Source organism: Oncorhynchus kisutch, linkage group LG4 (genome assembly GCF_002021735.2).
Source record: "Oncorhynchus kisutch isolate 150728-3 linkage group LG4, Okis_V2, whole genome shotgun sequence".
Taxonomy (NCBI): domain Eukaryota; kingdom Metazoa; phylum Chordata; class Actinopteri; order Salmoniformes; family Salmonidae; genus Oncorhynchus; species Oncorhynchus kisutch.
The window spans coordinates 73,017,694-73,039,281 of NC_034177.2; the positions used below are offsets into that span (position 1 = coordinate 73,017,694).

The 21,588-nt window shown below is 43.5% G+C and overlaps 1 protein-coding gene across 2 annotated transcripts in view; it reads left to right on the top strand.

The window, feature by feature from the left end:
* The window catches only part of LOC109888986 (disintegrin and metalloproteinase domain-containing protein 12), a 146,539-nt gene that overhangs the window by 74,120 nt on the left and 50,831 nt on the right, over window positions 1-21,588 (top strand). For both annotated transcript variants that reach the window (XM_031823581.1, XM_031823582.1), the window contains exon 4: window positions 15,404-15,482. In XM_031823581.1, the coding sequence (XP_031679441.1) occupies window positions 15,404-15,482 (79 nt within the window). The remainder of the gene's footprint in view (window positions 1-15,403; window positions 15,483-21,588) is intronic.

The window sequence follows — 21,588 nt, forward strand, 5'->3', positions numbered from 1 at the left end:
AGTGGAGGCAACAAACAGATGTTTCACTAAAAGAGAAGGCTAAAAGTGGTGATTTAAAAGGGGTAAGAGAGAGAGGACATAAAGAGGTAGAGCGTATAAGGAAGGAGAGAGGATAGAGAGAAACTAGGAGGAGGTTTAGTCTGGCTTCAGTGCTTTCCTACACTACCTCAGGCAACCTGAACCACACCTAAAGTTTCCTCCTTCTGTTCATCTGCACTTCAAGTGCAGACAATCTTCCCAAGGGCACTCTCTATTAGGCTACCCCCTAACTCTCACACCATCCTTTCTCATCCACTAGTTAAGAGACTCCACACCCCATACCTCACCTAATGCAAAAGCCCAAGAGGAGTGGAGGCTGAAGAAATGTTCAAACAAGGCTGTCCATGGAACATTCTGCAAAATCCCCCTTTTTTTGCAGGAGCAAAACTTCCTCTCATTTTGTTTTTCTAATTTTCTAGGTTTGTACAACAAAACATGTGGAGTGGTCATGTCCTCAACAAAGACTTATGTTGAAGATGATGTACAGTAACTACAGAGGAGGAGGTTTAAAGTTTGAAACAGCAAAATAAGATGGATGACAGTGGTTTCACCCTCCCTAAGGTTCCATTTAAAGAGTCTCGTTTATCACAATTAACCTGTGTAACACCTATTAAGAAATCGCTAATTAGATGTTAGTCTGAGTTTAATGAAACGCAACAGGCTCTGAGGACTCGGAAAACAATGGTTATTGATTGGTGCATTATGATGACTTGTGTAACAGACCTTTGTGTCTATAAGGCAAGAGAAGTGGAAATGATTACAAAAGTTTCTGACACCACAAAAGACGCTGGAAAAGTGGGAAAGCAAGAAGTCAATGAAAATTGCTAGTCTGCTTACCTTAAAGTCGTAACTCTTTCTGCCTGACCAATGAGAATCTGCATTTTCTTTTCAGATAGCAGACAAACACTTTACTCTAACTGAAGTGTACTGCACAGTAGTTTACTCTAGGACATGTGGATAGTTGCTTGTTGTCAACTGGCAGATTTGCTCATAGTTATGATTGTGACCATGTTGTTTTTAAAACCCATGTTCCTGCCCTACCACAGACTGTCATTTATCAAAGTAGACACATCCATTTATCAAACAAGACACATGTGTCAATCTTAAAATCACCCATGCATTCCACTGTAAATAAACCAAAAACAATTCATCACTGTACGACCCCCCCATTTTTATATGTGACACCAAAGCCATTTCACTGCCTGTCAACACAATTCCATTACTCCCCAATCAGTATGGAAAGACCATCCACAACACTGTTGGCTTGCTGTAGTGTTGATATAAAAAATGCCAGCTGTACATTCTGAATTCATGCTGGGTTTGTGCTGAGGATTCTGGTGACTGTCACGCCGATTGCCACAAGACGAGATCAAAGGCTCTGCCAGATACTTTGAAGTCATCCGCCATCTAAATATAATTTGATTGGCTTCCTGTCCCTCAACAAAAAAGGGCCCCTTGTGGGCAGTCATTAATAAAGGGGGGTGTAATCAAATTGAGCTGTTTCAATGTCCAGGGGGAAAATATATTTCTTGCTATCTTTTCCTTTCTCAAGAGTGTGCTGCCTGGTGAGGAAACTGTATGTCCGAGCTCCAACAAGCATATGAAGTATCTATACCATGGTGATTTATTTGATTTTTTCAAAAGAATATAGAAGGATATTGTACGTTCAAGAATGGATCTATATCTTTCAAATCACATACTGTAATTGCCTTGACATTGTTGGCCTTGTGAAATTCTACCACACAAAGCTCTACCTCACTAAAAAAACAACCAGCCATAGAGAACTGGTAGTGTATCGCAAAGAGGTGAAGTAGGCTGAACATGCAGACACCCATGAACTAATACACACCATCTGCCCCGTGCCAAGGAGATGATTACAACAGGATTTCATCATGTCAAACCAGTGGCTGCTGCAGTAATGTATGTCATGGCACCCTACACAAGGACAACTCTGCCAAAGCCCAACTTCCAAACCTGCCCCAAAACCTCCTCTTTAGCATTTGCACGGAATTAGCATTAGCTTGACACAAATCCCTGTCTGGACTCCGAACGTATCCTCTTATCCTGGACATGCCAGTGCCTGTCTATCAAACCTCCTCTCTTCTCTGATATAGGTCCCCAGTGTAGCTTAATACATTTTCTATTAGACCGTGCCACTGTGGGTTTACTCGCTTCTGGCTTATTGATATTAATGTGATGTGTTGCTAATGGTAAGATAAAGATTGTGATTGATGAAGAAACAACCACCTTGTCATAGGTGAGACATAGAGCCACAAACAGGAGCGCTAAGCTTCAATCCGGCACTCTCATTTCTGGTATACCTCCTGAAGAGTTTTTCAATGTCTGACATGATTGACTAATCCCTCCTCATCTAATCCTAAATATTGGTCGGCAGGAAACAGCGTAGGATGGCTAGGGAGCTTCATGGGAGCTTCCTGCTGGGACTTGGACTCACATTATGTCCCATTTAAAAAAAAAAACATATCCCACTGACTGATTTCTGAAATCCACCATCCACCCCAGCAGATTTGTTATCGTGATTATGTTAGGGACATTTTTTTTAAAGAGTTTTGTTCAAATATGGGTCAACATAGTGGGGGGTTATATTTTCTCAGATATTTCCCACTCAACTCATTGGTCCGATGAAGCGGATGCTAAGATAAAAGACTGTTTCGCTAGCAAAGACTGGAATATTTTCCGGGATTCAACATGGAGTTTACCACATCAGTCACCGGCTTCAATAATAAGTGCATTGATGACGTTGTCACCACAGTAACCGTACGAACATACTCCAACCAGAAGCCAAGGATTACAGGCAACATCCGCACTGAGCTACAGGTTAGAGCTGCCGCTTTCAAGGAGTGGAACACTAATCCGGACGCTTATAAGAAATCCCGTTACAACCTCAGATGAGCCATCAAACAGACAAAGAGTCAATACAGTACTAAGATTAAATCCTACTACCCCAGCTCTGATGCTCAACGGATGTGGCAGGGCTTTGAAACTATCACAAATTAGAAAGGGAAGTCAAGCCGTGAGCTGCCCAGCGACACGGGCCTGCTAGATGCCTTTAATGCTTGCTTCGAGTCAAGCAACACTAAACCATGCATGATCTCGCTCCGTAGCCGATGTGAGTAAGACCTTTAAACAGGTCAACATTCGCAAGGCCGCGGGGCCAGACGGAATACCAGGACGCGTACTCAGAGCATGCACTGACTCAGAGCTTGCGTCTGAATGGATGTTATTATTTGAATATGAGTATGAGTATTCATTTTTTGAGGACCAAATCATTATAGGCTTATTGAAAATTATTTTCTAAATGTAATTAAAATATCCATGTGATATTGTTACGTACAAGAATACACCATGACATTTCAAATGATTAATTTAGTAAAACAACAAACTTTTCAATGTATTTTTATGACGTAAGCACCATAAAAAAGACTGGTAGCTGGACGGTAGCCTTCACGTGTGTAGCATGTTGTATATGTTGGCCAATCAAACCGCCAAATAGGCTCAATGTGTAGCAAGTGGAGCGAGAATTCACCAATGTAATGCAAGAAGGAATAAATTTACAGAATTAAAAGTTAGAAAAATTCGAAGGAGTAAGCTACAACGAGTAACCAACAGGTAGGCTGTTGTTACAGTGGGGAGAACAAGTATTTGATACACTGCCGATTTTGCAGGTTTTCCTACTTACAAAGCATGTAGAGGTCTGTAATTTTTTTCATAGGTACACTTCAACTGTGAGAGACGGAATCTAAAACGAAAATCACATTGTATGATTTTTAAGTAATTAATTTGCATTTTATTGCATGACATAAGTATTTGATCACCTACCAACCAGTAAGAAGTCCGGCTCTCACAGACCTGTTAGTTTTTCTTTAAGATGCCCTCCTGTTCTCCACTCATTACCTGTATTAACTGCACCTGTTTGAACTCGTTACCTGTATAAAAGTCACCTGTCCACACACTAAATCAAACAGACTCCAACCTCTCCACAATGGCCAAGACCAGAGAGCTGTGTAAGGACATCAGGGATAAAATTGTAGACCTGCACAAGGCTGGGATGGGCTACAGGACAATAGGCAAGCAGCTTGGTGAGAAGGCAACAACTGTTGGCTCAATTATTAGAAAATGGAAGAAGTTCAAGATGACGGTCAATCACCCTCGGTCTGGGGCTCCATGCAAGATCTCACCTCGTGGGGCATCAATGATCATGAGGAAGGTGAGGGATCAGCCCAGAACTACACGGCAGGACCTGGTCAATGACCTGAAGAGAGCTGGGACCACAGTCTCAAAGGAAACCATTAGTAACACACTACGCCGTCATGGATTAAAATCCTGCAGCGCACGCAAGGTCCCCCTGCTCAAACCAGCGCATGTCCAGGCCCATCTGAAGTTTGCCAATGACCATCTGGATGATCCAGAGGAGGAATGGGAGAAGGTCATGTGGTCTGATGAGACAAAAATAGAGCTTTTTGGTCTAAACTCCACTCGCCGTGTTTGGAGGAAGAAGAAGGATGAGTACAACCCCAATAAACCATCCCAACCGTGAAGCATGGAGGTGGAAACATCATTCTTTGGGGATGCTTTTCTGCAAAGGGGACAGGACGACTGCACTGTATTGAGAGGAGGATGGATGGGGCCATGTATCGCAAGATCTTGGCCAACAACCTCCTTCCCTCAGTAAGAGCATTGAAGATGGGTCGTGGCTGGGTCTTCCAGCATGACAACGACCTGAAACACACAGCCAGGGCAACTAAGGAGTGGCTCCGTATGAAGCATCTCAAGGTCCTGGAGCGGCCTAGCCAGTCTCCAGACCTGAACCCAATAGAAAATCTTTGGAGGGAGCTGAAAGTCCGTATTGCCCCGCGACAGCCCCGAAACCTGAAGGATCTGGAGAAGGTCTGTATGGAGGAGTGGGCCAAAATCCCTGCTGCAGTGTGTGCAAACCTGGTCAAGAACTACAGGAAACGTATGATCTCTGTAATTGCAAACAAAGGTTTCTGTACCAAATATTAAGTTCTGCTTTTCTGATGTATCAAATACATGCAATAAAATGCAAATTAATTACTTAATCATACAATGTGATTTTTGTTTTAGATTCCATCTCTCTCAGTTGAAGTGTACCTATGATAAAAATTACATGCTTTGTAAGTAGGAGAACCTGCTAAATCGGCAGTGTATCAAATACTTGTTCTCCCCACTGTATATCTGAATGGGGTTTGGGAGAAAGTTCAGCATGATGTGGCCACAATTAGCTTAGCTAGCTAGCTTTTCTGGACTATTCCAGTCAAGACAGACAATGTTACAGTGCATTCGGAAGGCATTCAGACCCCTTGACTTTTTCCACATTTTGTTAAGTCTTCAGACCCTTTGCTATGAGACTTAAAATTGAGCTCAGGTGCATCCTGTTTCCATTGATCATACTTGAGATGTTTCTACCAATTGATTGGACATGATTTGGAAAGGCACACACCTGTCTATATAAGGTCCCACAGTTGAAAGTGCATGTCAGAGCAAAAACCAAGCCATGAGGTCAAAGGAATTGTCTGTAGAGCTCCGAGTCAAGATTGTGTTGAGGCACAGATCTGGGGAAGGGTATCAAAAAATGTTTGCAGCATTGAAGGTCCCCAATAACACAGTGGCCTCCCATCATTCTTAAATGGAAGAAGTTTGGAACCACCAAGACTCTTCCTATAGCTGACCACCCGGCAAAACTGAGCAATCGGGGGAGAAAGGCCTTGGTCAGGGAGGTGACCAAGAACTCGATGGTCACTCTGACAGAGCTCGTCTGTGGAGATGGGAGAACCTTCCAGAAGGACAACCTTCTTTGCAGCACTCCACCAATCAGGCCTTTATGGTAGAGTGGCCAGACGGAAGCCACTCCTCAGTAAAAGACACATGACAGCCCACTTGGAGTTTGCTAAAAGGCACCTAAAGACTCAGACCAGGAGAAACAATATTGTCTGGTCTGACGAAACAAAGATTGAACTCTTTAGCCTGAATTCCAAGTGTCCGGTCTGGAGGAATCCTGGCAGCATCATGTTGTGTGGGGATGTTTTTCAGGGGCAGGGACTGGGAAACTAGTAAGGATTGAAGGAAAGATGAATGGAGCAAAGTACAGAGAGATCCTGCTCCATAGTGCTCAGGATCTAAGGCTGGGGCAAAGGTACACCTTCCAACAGCACAACGACTCTAAGCACACAGCCAAGACAACACAGGATTGGCTTTGGGACAAGTCTCCAAATGTCCTTGAGTGTCCCAGCCAGAGCCCGAACTTGAACATCTCTGGAGAGACCAGAAAATAGCTGTGCAGCAACACTCCCTATCCAACCTGACAGAGCTTGAGAGGATCTGCAGAAAAGAATGCGAGAAACTCCCCAAATACAGGTGTGCCAAGCTTGTAGCGTCATACCCAAGAAGAAGCAAGGCTGCAATCGCTGCCAAAGGTGCTTCAACAAATGTGATATTTCAGTTTTTTAAATCTAGAAAATAAAAAATATACAGTTTATCCTTTGTCATTAAGGGGAATCCCTTGTAGATTAATAAAGTGTACATATATATACACTGCTCAAAAACATAAAGGGAACACTTAAACAACACAATGTAACTCCAAGTCAATCACACTTCTGTGAAATCAAACTGTCCACTTAGGAAGCAACACTGATTGACAATAAATGTGACATGCTGTTGTGCAAATGGAATAGACAACAGGTGGAAATTATAGGCAATTAGCAAGACACCTCCAATAAAGGAGTGGTTCTGCAGGTGGGGACCACAGACCACTTCTCAGTTCCTATGCTTCCTGGCTGATGTTTTGGTCACTTTTGAATGCTGGCGGTGCTTTCACTCTAGTGGTAGCATGAAGCGGAGTCTACAACCCACACAAGTGGCTCAGGTAGTGCAGCTCATCCAGGATGGCACATCAATGCGAGCTGTGTCAAGAAGGTTTGCTGTGTCTGTCAGCGTAGTGTCCAGAGCATGGAGGCGCTACCAGGAGACAGGCCAGTACATCAGGAGATGTGGAGGAGGCCGTAGGAGGGCAACAACCCAGCAGCAGGACCGCTACCTCTGCCTTTGTGCAAGGAGGAGCAGGAGGAGCACTGCCAGAGCCCTGCAAAATGACCTCCTGCAGGTCACAAATGTGCATGTGTGCTCAAACGGTCAGAAACAGACTCCAGGAGGGTGGTATGAGGCCCCGACGTCCATAGGTGGGGGTTGTGTTTACAGCCCAACACCGTGCAGGACATTTTTCATTTGCCAGAGAACACCAAGATTGGCAAATTCGCCACTGGCGCCCTGTGCTCTTCACAGATGAAAGCAGGTTCACACTGAGCACATGTGACAGATGTGACAGTCTGGAGACGCCGTGGAGAATGTTCTGCTGCCTGCAACATCCTCCAGCATGACCGGTTTGGCGGTGGGTCAGTCATGGTGTGGGGTGGCATTTCTTTGGGGGGCCGCACAGCCCTCCATGTGCTCGCCAGAGGTAGCCTGACTGCCATTAGATACCGAGATGAGATCCTCAGACCCCTTGTGAGACCATATGCTGGTGCGGTTGGCCCTGGGTTCCTCCTAATGCAAGACAATGCTAGACCTCATGTGGCTGGAGTGTGTCAGCAGTTCCTGCAAGAGGAAGGCATTGATGCTATGGACTGGCCCGCCCGTTCCCCAGACCTGAATCCAATTGAGCACATCTGGGACATCATGTCTCGCTCCATTGCACCACAGACTGTCCAGGAATTGGCGGATGCTTTAGTCCAGGTCTGGGAGGAGATCCCTCAGGAGACCGCCACCTCATCAGGAGCATGCCCAGGCGTTGTAGGGAGGTTATACAGGCACGTGGAGGCCACACACACTACTGAGCCTCATTTTGACTTGTTTTAAGGACATTACATCAAAGTTGGATCAGCCTGTAGTGTGGTTTTCCACTTTAATTTTGTGTGTGACTCCAAATCCAGACCTCCATGGGTTGATAAATTTGATTTCTATTGATAATTTTTGTGTGATTTTGTTGTCAGCACATTCAACTATGTAAAGAAAAAAGTATTTAATAAGAATATTTCATTCATTCAGATCTAGGATTTATTATTTTAGTGTTCCCTTTATTGTTTTGAGCGAGCAGTGTATATATATATATATATATATATATATATATATATATATATATATATATATATATATATATTATTATAATGTTTTTCTTCTTCCATCTAATTAATACATTTTAGAATAATGCTGTAACATAACAAAACGTGGAAAACGTTAAGGGGTCTGAATACTTTCCCAAATGCATGGCATATGGGAAGATAGTGAAATTATAGTGTTTCACAGTATTACTTACCTGCCAGTGTTGTGATTATCTATGATATTTGATTGATTTCTGGGGAATGGGAAAGCGGGAAAGCGGTTCTGACTTTGTGGCTGTGTTACCTAGTGGAAATGTCTCTCTTATTTCCTGGTTGATAAAATACGACACTGTTCGCTCACTTTTAGTTTATGCAAGACAAAAATGCCTGAATAGTGTAGGGTATCATTGTACAATCTAAATCGCTGTCAACTAGTGGATACAATTTTCATGTCTCTCTTTCTAGTATTAAGGAAGTTAGAGGTAATTTCGCAAGCCAATGCTAACTAGCATTAGCGCAATGTCTGGAAGTCTATGGGTATCTGGTAGACATAAAAACGGTATCCACAAGTTCATCTGACTCTGGTGAAGTAGATAAAGGGCCTCATTGCCAAAATCCCGAAGTATCCCTTTAAATACTCTACCCATGCATTTGACCAATGAGAAACAGCCCTATCACATCAGATTCAATTAACATTCAATAGCATGAATTTCAATATCCACATCCTGATGATAATTGTAAATGAATAACCTTAAGCACACATCAATAAAGGTGCTAACATGCCTTAATACACTTAGGGATGTGAAAATATACATCCCTCAGGGATAAGCTACTGCCTCATTACCCAACAATGAAAACCATGTGCAGGAATGCACCCAATTTGCCTCTCAAATCTTGGACCAAATCAAATGAAATTTGATTTGTCACATACACATGGTTAGCAGATGTAAATGCGAGTGTAGTGAAATGCTTGTGCTTCTAGTTCCGACCATGCAGTAATATATAACAAGTAATCTAACAATTTCACAACAACTACCTTATACACACAAGTGTAAAGGAATGAATAAGAATATGTGCGTAAAAAATATATGGATGAGCGATGGCCGAACGGCATAGGCAAGATGCAGTAGATGTTATAGAGTACACTATATACATATGAGATGAGTAATGTAGGGTATGTAAACATTATATAAAGCGGCATTGTTTAAAGTGACCAGTGATACATTTATTACATCCAATTTTTATTATTAAAGTGGCTTGAGATGAGTCAGTATGTTGGCAGCAGCCACTCAATGTTAGTGATGGCTGTTTAACAGTCTGATGGCCTTGAGATAGAAGCTGTTTTTCAGTCTCTCGGTCCCCGATTTGATGCACCTTTACTGACCTCGCCTTCTGGATGATAGCGGGGTGAACAGGCAGTGGCTCGGGTGGTTGTTGCCCTTGATGATCTTTATGGCCTTCCTGTGACATCGGGTGGTGTAGGTGTCCTGGAGTGCAGGTAGATTGCCTCCGGTGATGCGTTGTGCAGACCTCACTACCCTCTGGAGAGCCTTATGGTTGTGGGCGGAGCAGTTGCCGTACCAGGCGGTGATACAGCCCGATAGGATGATTGTGCATTTGACAGATTGTGCATCTGTAAAAGTTTGTAAGTGTTTTTGGTGACAAGCCAAATTTCTTCAGCCTCCTAAGGTTAAAGAGGCACTGCTGCGCCTTCTTCACCACGCCGTCTGTGTGGGTGGACCATTTCAGTTTGTCCGTGATGTGTATGCCGAGGAACTTAAAACTTTCCACCTTCTCCACTACTGTCCAACTACTGTCCACAGCTGCTCCCTCTGCTGTTTCCTGAAATCCATGATGATCTACTTTGTTTTGTTGACATTGAGTGTGAGGTTATTTTCCTGACATCACACTCCAAGGGCCCTCACCTCCTCCCTGTAGGCCGTCTCGTCATTGTTGGTAATCAAGCCTACCACTGTAGTGTCTTCTGCAAACTTGATGATTGCGTTGGAGGCGTGCATGGCCATGCATTCATGGGTGAACAGGGAGTACAGGAGAGGGCTGAGAACGCACCCTTGTGGGACCCCAGTGTTGAGGATCAGTGGGGTGGAGATGTTGTTTCCTACCCTCCTGGGGCGTCAGGACGTCCAGGACCCAGTTGCATAGGGCGGGATCGAGAACCAGGGTCTCGAGCTTAATGATGAGTTTGGAGGGTACTATGGTGTTAAATGTTGAGCTGTAATAGATGAACATCATTCTTACATAGGTATTCCTCTTGTCCAGATGGGTTAGGGCAGTGTGCAGTGTGCAGTGTGATTGTGATGGTGTTGTCTGTGGACTATTGGGGCGGTAAGCAAATTGGAGTGGGTCTATGGTGTCAGGTAGGGTGGAGGTGATGTGTTCCTTGATTATTCTCTCAAAGGACTGGGATATGTTCCACATAGCGTCGGACAATAACATTGATGAATATGCTGATTCGGTGAGTAAGTTTATTAGCAAGTGCCTCGGTGATGTTGTACCCACAGCAACGATTAAAACATTCCCGAACCAGAAACCGTGGATTGATGGCAGCATTCGCGTGAAATTGAAAGCGCAAACCACTGCTTTTAATCAGGGCAAGGTGACCGGAAACATGACCGAATACAAACAGTGTAGCTATTCCCTCCGCAAGGCAATCAAACAAGCTAAGTGTCAGTATAGAGACAAAGTAGAGTCGCAATTCAACGGCTCAGAAACGAAAGCTATGTGGCAGGGTCTACAGTCAATGACGGACTACAAAACGAAAACCAGCCCTGTCGCGTACCAGGATGTCTTGCTCCCAGGGAGACTAAATAACTATTTTGCCCGCTTTGAGGACAATACAGTGCCACTGACACGGCCCGCAACCAAAACATGCGGACTCTCCTTCACTGCAGCCGACGTGAGGAAAACATTTAAACGTGTTAACCCTCGCAAGGCTGCAGGCCCAGACGGCATCCCCAGCCGCGCCCTCAGAGCATGCGCAGACCAGCTGGCTGGTGTGTTTACGGACATATTCAATCAATTCCTATCCCAGTCTGTTGTTCCCACATGCTTCAAGAGGGCCACCATTGTTCCTGTTCCCAAGAAAGCTAAGGTAACTGAGCTAAACGACTACCGCACCGTAGCACTCACTTCCGTCATCATGAAGTGCTTTGAGAGACTAGTCAAGGACCATATCACCTCCACCCTACCTGACACCCTAGACCCACTCCAATTTGCTTACAGGCAACAACATCTCCACCTCGCTGATCCTCAACACTGGGGCCCCACAAGGGTGCGTTCTGAGCCCTCTCCTGTACTCCCTGTTCACCCACGACTGCGTGGCCACGCACGCCTCCAACTCAATCATCAAGTTTGCGGACGACACAACAGTGGTAGGCTTGATTACCAACAACGACGAGACAGCCTACAGGGAGGAGGTGAGGGCCCTCGGAGTGTGGTGTCAGGAAAATAACCTCACACTCAACGTCAACAAAACTAAGGAGATGATTGTGGACTTCAGGAAACAGCAGAGGGAACACCCCCCTATCCACATCGATGGAACAGTAGTGGAGAGGGTAGTAAGTTTTAAGTTCCTCGGCGTACACATCACAGACAAACTGAATTGGTCCACCCACACAGACAGCATCGTGAAGAAGGCGCAGCAGCGCCTCTTCAACCTCAGGAGGCTGAAGAAATTTGGCTTGTCACCAAAAGCACTCACAAACTTCTACAGATGCACAATCGAGAGCATCCTGTCGGGCTGTATCACTGCCTGGTACGGCAACTGCTCCGCCCACAACCATAAGGCTCTCCAGAGGGTAGTGAGGTCTGCACAACGCATCACCGGGGGCAAACTACCTGCCCTCCAGGACACCTACACCACCCGATGTCACAGGAAGGCCATAAAGATCATCAAGGACAACAACCACCCGAGCCACTGCCTGTTCACCCCGCTATCATCCAGAAGGCAAGGTCAGTACAGGTGCATCAAAGCTGGGACCGAGAGACTGAAAAACAGCTTCTATCTCAAGGCCATCAGACTGTTAAACAGCCACCACTATCATTGAGTGGCTGCTGCCAACACACTGACTCAACTCCAGCCACTTTAATAATGGGAATTGATGGGAAATGATGTAAAATATATCACTAGCCACTTTAAACAATGCTACCTAATATAATGTTTACATACCCTACATTATTCATCTCATATGTATATGTATATACTGTACTCTATATCATCTACTGCATCTTTTAAGTAATACATGTATCACTAGCCACTTTAACTATGCCACTTTGTTTACATACTCATCTCATATGTATATACTGTACTCAATACCATCTACTGTATCTTGCCTATGCCGCTCTGTACCATCACTCATTCATATATCTTTATGTACATATTCTTTATCCCCTTACACTTGTGTCTATATGGTAGTAGTTTTGGAATTGTTAGCTAGATTACTTGTTGGTTATTACTGCATTGTCGGAACTAGAAGCACAAGCATTTCGCTACACTCGCATTGACATCTGCTAACCATGTGTATGTGACAAATAAATTTTGATTTGATTTGATTTGAACTTCTGATCGTTACATACATAAGAAAGAGTAGAATTTTACCGGGAGACAACAATAGGTTTCGGCGCCAAACCAACGCTCCATACTCAAGCTCCTTATATATGTTTCTCTTCTTTTACAGGTGACCAGCAACATCCAAGTGGACATCTCAAACCACATTAGTATTAATAAATAAATATGCTTCTCATTAAATGTAAATCATCATCAGTGTCTGGTTATTCGTATAGGCATGTCTTTAGATTATGTTACGGAGGACATACAGGACAATCGTCACATCCACACACTCCTGCCACCCAATCCACCCAAGACAGTTCTTTCTGCTACTGCATGGCAAGCGGTGCCAGTGCACCAAGTCTGGAACCAACAGGACCCTGAACAGCTTCTACCCCAAACATACGACTGCTAAATAGTTAATCATATGGCTACCTGGACTACCTGCATTTGCACTAATTATCTTGCACAGACTCTACCCACACACTCACACCACTCACACTGACACACACATACACTACATACGCCCCCACACATAATCTGCACACTCACTCACACTTTCACACATACGCTGCTGCTACTGTCTTATCTATCCTGTTGCCTAGTCACTTTGCCCATACCTACACTACCATTCAAAGGTTTGGGGTCACTTAGAAATGTCCTTGTTTTTGAAAGAAAAGCATATTTTGTTGACCATTTAAATAACATCAAACTGATCAGAATATATAGTGTAGACATTGTTAATGTTGTAAATGACTATTGTAGCAGGAAACGGCAGATTTTTTTAATGGAATATTTTCATAGGTGTACAGAGGCCCATTATCAGCAACCATCACTCCTGTGTTCCAATGGCACGTTGTGTTAACTAATCCAAGTTTATCATTTTAAAAGGCTAATTGAGCATTAGAAAACCCTTTTGCAATTATGTTAGCACAGCTGAAAACTGTTGTACTGATTAAAGAAGCAATAAAACTGGCCTTCTTTAGACTGGTTGAGTACCTGGAGCATCAGCATTTGTGGGTTTGATTACAGGCTCAAAATGGCCAGGAACAAAGAACTTTCTTCTGAAACTCGTCAGTTTATTCTTGTTCTGAGAAATGAAGGCTATTGCCAAGAAACTGAAGATCTCGTACAACTCTGTGTACTACTCCCTTCACAGAACAGTGCAAACTGGCCCTAACCAGAATAAAAAGAGGAGTGGGAGGCCCCGGTGCACAACTGAGCAAGAGGACAAGTACATTCGACTGTCTAGTCTGACAAAAAGATGCCTCACAAGCCCTCAACTGGCAGCTTCATTAAGTAGTACCCGCCAAACACCAGTCTCAACGTCAACAGTGAAGAGGCGACTCTGGGATGCTGGCCTTCTACCTCAATTACCTTGTACCCCTGCACGTCACATCAACTCAGTACTGGTACTGCCTGTATATAGCCATGTTATTTTTACTCATTATTGTTATTTACAGTGTATTTATTCCTCATGTCAATATTTATTTATTTTTCAAATTGTTTCTCTTTAACTCTACATTGTGGGAAAAGGATCCGCAAGTCAGTTAAAAACAAATTCGTATTTAGAATATCGGCCTATCCCGGCCAAACCCAGACGATGCTGGGCCAATCACAGCCAGATGTGATGCAGCCTGGATTCAAACCAGGGACTGCAGTGATGTCTCCTGCACTGGGATGCAGTGCCTTAGACCGCTGCGCCACTCAGGAGCCCAATTAAGTTTATGAAGCATGTGACAAATAAAAATGTATTTGATTTGATCTTGTCAGTGTCTGTGATATGTACACTCAGCTCACACATCTTTTCCTTACTGTAGTTTCTATATTCCAGTACATCTTGTTCCTCTGAATATCCCTGAACTCAGACTCTGTTTCCTTCATCTCACATACTAGCAAGGAAACACGTAAAATATGCAAACACTCAATGAAGCACCTAGGGGCTCTCGCTCATTAACATCCTTGGTTCCTGAGCCGAATGGACAGATGTTCCTGATCTGCTTGCCAAGCCACAAATCCTTTCTAACAGACTTAAGTATAGCACCACAAAACATACTTCTTAGAAATAAATACTCTGTATAGTATTTGAGGCACCGTTTTGGAGGACAGCACTCGGCTACCTACAGACCCAACTACACCTACTGCACTCATATATGAACTCTTGCTCTCTCTTTCTTTCTCTACACACAGACACCCACACACCCACCTACACACTCCCAAACATGTTCCAGTGACCATCCGCTCTGATGTCACTTTGATTATGCAGCTGTAGAGATGGGTGTTCCTGCAGCTCCTCAGCCAACGCTTGGGGTGGGACTCACCATGCCCATCTGCTTATCGCCTACAGTGTGAAACATACACACACACACTAAAATAATAGAATTAACTTATCAGCGATTCTTCAGCGTATGAGTGTACAGTATGTAATTCAAGGTCACACCCAAACCCTGCCCCCACTCCTCTAGCTTCCCAATGCTGTATATTTTACCTACACCTAATCCCTAACAGCTCACACCTCACTCAGAATACTGTATACGGCCATTAACCAGAGTGTGTCCTACTTCTCTCTAGTCCTCTGAAAGGGATTGTGTTTTTTATGTGGAGCTGAAAATATGCCTGCTTGTGATGTCTCTATTTCCTTTTCTGTTCCTTCCTCTTTTAGGGGCCTGTTTGCGAGCCATTACACTGAGACACATTATCTGGACGATGGCAGTGCAGTCACTGGTGCTCACAACTTTACGGTAGGCTGGAGGTCGAGTGTTTCTGACATTCATGTTTGACTGAACATTGTGTGCTGCTGACTTTAAAGGATGGACCTTTAAAGATGTAATGTAAACGGATGATTCAAATGGCCCTCCGGTAATGTTGAGGACACATATCTGAATTATAGACATGGCGTTGGCATCCAAAAGATCAAATGTTATCATCCAGTAAATGGAGAATGACTAACTTAGTTTTCAGTGGGGAATATCTGTACAGTTATTGACATACAGCCATATTTACATGTAGACCTAACAATTGGTGAATTGATACAGGGTTAGGTACCTTAAGGGGAAACAGGTATAATATATGTACATTATTGCACAAAGCACCGTGCTTTTAAGTCCTCCAGGACCAGAACATGCTACATTTCAATGGCTGTCAAGGCCATTTGGCTTCGTTCGCTTACAGTTTGATTTACAGTAGTTAGCTACTGTAAGTATGCAGATGCTATTGCCAGGTCTCACATCTTAGTCAACTGAACTTTTGCTACTCTTCCTTAAAGTAATTAGCTCAACTGTTGACGGTTTGACAAAAGGTCAGCAGCTTTTCTAGGCCAGCCTTCAGGTACAACGTGTTGAAGCATTCTGGGATAACCAAGCCAACCAAGCCTCATTAGTGATTTTCAAAAGCCTTTCGCTTAGTTAGCAGGCTTGTTCCCGCTTCACAGTTGGAGTGAGATTAAAAATATGACTTAATTGAGCAGAGGTGAGGACAGCTTGACAGGTGCTTGGCAGTTGGAAAGGGAAATGCTTTGTGATTTGGCACTGATTGACAATATAATTTCCTCAAAGCTAAACTGTACGAATACCCATTGTTGCATTCTAAATAGTAGGTTGAATGGGTATGCAAAAATGTAAAGTTTTATATTATGTGACATTTCTCAAATAGAGTATGCTTTAAATGCCATGACATCATACCCTTTTAGACTTTTCAGATGTTTGACCTATGAAAAACCAACTGTCAAAAAAACACTTATTTTGAAAGTAGATTACCTTGTATTTGCCTGCTATTTTCGTTTTAAAAGGTCACGATCCAAAACACAACTGAAAGTATTTATGGACATTATAAAACCATAAATTGGTACGCACTCAAAAAATGAATCCCAGTGTCCTAAAGAAAGATGAAGAAGCTAAGGTAAATGCTAAACCTAGAGTTTCCCAATATATGTCTATGGCACCGTTCATGTTTAATGTAATGGAAGTGAAGTGAAGGCCATTAAGCCTAGCTGGTGACTCAGCAATGTATATTATATATTAATAGTAATGCTTTTTCAAATAGTTTCACATAAAGAGTCTCATTCCTTTCCTTTCAGAGGACTAAGGGAGTCTCTTTTGGAGTCAAGTCAGCACAGCTGAAGTGATTGTGTAAAAGTATGAACTGTGGCTATGGAAAATGCCAGCCTCAAGTATTTCCTCACAGTTCAGTATTGACATTCTGTATTTTTCAAACAGACTTTTGGCTAACAAATCAGTTGGTCTTGGAGGGATTAGTGTAGACTTGAAAGAAGCCTGTCAGCCATAATACAGAGGTTTGTTTTCACTCCAAACCAGACAGTTCCTCCTCATCATACTGTCTCAGACAGACAGTAGCTACATTATGTCTCTGTACACTTAGATGGCTTCCTTTCCACTTCTCCTTTCCATGGTTGACCATGGGTGAAACAAAAGACAAGTATACGGTAAATCCATTTGGAATCAATCACTTTTTGACAGCATCCCTTTTGATTTAAACATTCATAAACAAACTTACATGTTTGCCCATGGAAGGAATGGTCAGAAAGTGACATTTTGCACCTAAATGACAAAACATTCATGAGATAAAGGTGCTCAAAGTTGACCCATTTTGCACACCCTACCATTCCATGAGACATCCATGTCTTCTTCACTGGAAAAGTTAAACGGTTGAGTTTAATATCATTTAAAAGCTTCCAAACAGGTTAGTCAAACTATTTGATCATTTCAACAACAATTCTTTGGGGAAAGAAATGTTGTCAATTTCTTACCTTTAACCTTAAAAAAAAACTCTAAAATGTGTAAACTCAGATTTAGCTTTCACCCTATTTTACATCATCTGAGGTTATTGTGTTGTGCCTGCCATCGGTTGAGACAACATGCTCTTGAATACAGGGTGGGTGTCATTTCAATCATACAAATATAATTCATAGAATGGACCTATCCCTTCAGGCCACTGCAATTTAGCTGGTACACCATTGACATTTAAATTGAATTGACATTTGAACTTTTAATTATTACCACAAAGATGGCTGCCGGATCACACACCGGTGAATGTTAACTTCAGTGGTCATGTCTATTCTATTATCTATATATCTATATATATATATATATATATATATATATATATATTAAATATATATATATATGCCATTTTTTATGATTCTACAGATAACAGACAGAATACTTAGAGGTCAGCTACACACACGGATCCCCTCCAAATCAAACCCACCCAAACCCCCCCATGCTCTAACAGAGTCCCACCCCAAAACCAGATTTAAAGCAGGCATGATATACAATGAGTAATATAATCACATAGTAAAAGAAATACAAAGATATTATAAAACAAAAAGTTAAAAAATATTTAAAATAATGATACCATTTCTAATTTCGGTTGGTTTATGGAGATGTCAAATTAGCTGAGTCCATGTCTTCTACAAAGTACAGGAAAGGTTGCCAGATATTATATAATGTAATTGAAGATCCCCTAATGGAGTAGCGTGTTTTCTCTAGCTTGAGATGTTGCTTAACTTCCTTTATCCAGTGGTTAAAAGTAGGAGGAAACCGATCCTTCCACTTAAATAGTAGAAGATGTCTAGCTAGAAGAGTGGTAAATATCAGCATGTTGCCCATAGAACTGTTTAGAGGGGCCTCCTGTGGTGCCACTCTATAGATCTGTTTAAAGGGGCCTCCTGTGGTGCCACTCTATAGAACTGTTTAAAGGGTCCTCCTGTGGTGCCACTCTATAGAACTGTTTAAAGGGACCTCCTGTGGTGCCACTCTATAGAACTGTTTAAAGGGGCCTCCTGTGGTGCCACTCTATAGAACTGTTTAAAGGGACCTCCCATTGTGCCACTCTATAGAACTGTTTAAAGGGACCTCCCATTGTGCCACTCTATAGAACTGTTTAAAGGGACCTCCCATTGTGCCACTCTATAGAACTGTTTAAAGGGACCTCCCATTGTGCCACTCTATAGAACTGTTTAAAGGGACCTCCCATTGTGCCACTCTATAGAACTGTTTAAAGGGACCTCCCATTGTGCCACTCTATAGAACTGTTTAAAGGGACCTCCTGTGGTGCCACTCTATAGAACTGTTTAAAGGGGCCTCCTGTGGTGCCACTCTATAGAACTGTTTAAAGGGACCTCCCATTGTGCCACTCTATAGAACTGTTTAAAGGGACCTCCCATTGTGCCACTCTATAGAACTGTTTAAAGGGGCCTCCTGTGGTGCCACTCTATAGAACTGTTTAAAGGGACCTCCCATTGTGCCACTCTATAGAACTGTTTAAAGGGACCTCCCATTGTGCCACTCTATAGAACTGTTTAAAGGGACCTCCCATTGTGCCACTCTATAGAACTGTTTAAAGGGACCTCCCATTGTGCCACTCTATAGAACTGTTTAAAGGGACCTCCCATTGTGCCACTCCAAATAATGCAATAAAAGCAGAAGGTTCTATAGGCCTTTCCAGTATCTTAGAAAACATCTCAAATGTTGGGCATGTCCAAAACATGTTTATTAAAGTACTGTAGCAGGAGCCTGCTTACATCAGTCACAAGTGGGATCTATTGACCAATCAAATCAAATCAAATGTATTTATATAGCCCTTCTTACATCAGCTGATATCTCAAAGTGCTGTACAGAAGCCCAGCCTAAAACCCCAAACAGCAAGCAATGCAGGTGTAGAGGCACGGTGGCTAGGAAAAACTCCCTAGAAAGGCCAAAACCTAGGAAGAAACCTAGAGAGGAACCAGGCTATGAGGGGTGGCCAGTCCTCTTCTGGCTGTACCAGGTGGAGATTATAACAGAACATGGCCAAGATGTTCAAATGTTCATAAATGACCAGCATGGTCAAATAATAATAATCACAGAAGTTGTTGAGGGTGCAACAAGTCAGCACCTCAGGAGTAAATGTCAGTTGGCTTTTCATAGCCGATCATTAAGAGTATCTACCGCTCCTGCTGTCTCTAGAGAGTTGAAAACTGCAGTTCTGGGACAGGTAGCACATCCGGTGAACAGGTCAGGGTTCCATAGCCGCAGGCAGGACAGTTAAAACTGGAGTAGCAGCACGGCCAGGTGGACTGGGGACAGCAAGGAGACTGAGGCTGAGACAGGAGGGGTCAGGAGACACTGTGGTTCCATCCGATTATACCCCCAGACAGGGCCAAACAGGCAGGATATAACCCCACCCACTTTGCCACAGCCCCCACACTACTAGAGGGATATCTTCAACCACCAACTTACCATCCTGAGACAAGGCCGAGTATAGCCCACAAAGGCCGAGTATAGCCCACAAAGATCTCCGCCACGGCACAACCCAAGGGGGGGGGGGGTGCCAACCCAGACAGGAAGATCACGTCAGTGACTCAACCCACTCAAGTGACGCACCCCTCCTAGGGACGGCATGGAAGACCACCAGTAAGCCAGTGACTCAGCCCCTGTAATAGGGTTAGAGGCAAAGAATCCCAGTGGAGAAAGGGGAACCAGCCAGGCAGAGACAGCAAGGGTGGTTCGTTGCTCCAGAGCCTTTCCGTTCACTTTCACACTCCTGGGCCAGACTACACTCAATCATTTGACCCACTGAAGAGATGAGTCTTCAGTAAAGACTTAAAGGTTGAGACCGAGTCTGCATCTCTCACATGGATAGGCAGACCATTCCATAAAAATGGAGCTCTATAGGAGAAAGCCCTGCCTCCAGCTGTTTGCTTAGAAATTCTAGGGACAATTAGGAGGCCTGCGTCTTGTGACCGTAGCGTACGTGTAGGTATGTACGGCAGTACCAAATCGGAAAGATAGGTAGGAGCAAGCCCATGTAATGCTTTGTAGGTTAGCAGTAAAACCTTGAAATCAGACCTTGCCTTAACAGGAAGCCAGTGTGGGGAGGCTAGCACTGGAGTAATATGATCACATTTTTTGGCTTCTAGACAGGATTCTAGCAGCCGTATTTAGCACTAACCGAAGTTCATTTAGTGCTTTATCCGGGTAGCTGGAAAGTAGAGCATTGCAGTAATCTAACCTAGAAGTAACAAAAGCATGGATTGATTTTTCTGCATCATTTTTGGACAGAAAGTTTCAGATTTTTGCAATGTTACGTAGATGGAAAAAAGCTGTCCTTGAAACAGTCTTGATATGTTTGTCAAAAGAGAGATCAGGGTCCAACGCCGAGTAACGCCGAGGTCCTTCACAGTTTTATTTGAGATGACTGTACAACCATCAAGATTAATTGTCAGATTCAACAGAAGATCTCTGTCACGTTCTGACCTTTATTTCCTTTGTTTTGTCATTATTTAGTATGGTCAGGGCGTGAGTTGGGTGGGCAGTCTATGTTTGTTTTTTCTATGATTTGGGTATTTCTATGTTTCGGCCTAGTATGGTTCTCAATCAGAGGCAGGTGTCATTGGTTGTCATTGGTTTCACTGTGTGTTTGTGGGTGATTGTTCCTGTCTCTGTGTTTGCACCAGATAGGACTGTTTTGAGTTTTCACATTTCTTGTTTTTGTTAGTTTGTTCATGTGAAGGGATTTATTAAAACATGAATCAAAACAACCACGCTGCGCTTTGGTCCGCCTCTCGTTCAGATGAAGAAATCCATGACAGAATCACCCACTCAACTCGGACCAAGCGGCGTGGTAAACAGCAACAACAGCGGCCAGCATCACAGGACTCCTGGACATGGGAGGAGATACTGAACGGAGAGGGACCCTGGGCACAGGCTGGGGAATATCGCCGCCCGAAAGCAGAGCTGGAGGCAGCGAAAGCTGAGCGGCGGCGATATGAGGAGGCAGCACGGCAGTGCAACAGGTACGAGAGGCAGCCCCCCCAAAAAATTGGGTGGGGGGCAGACGAGGTGTGGT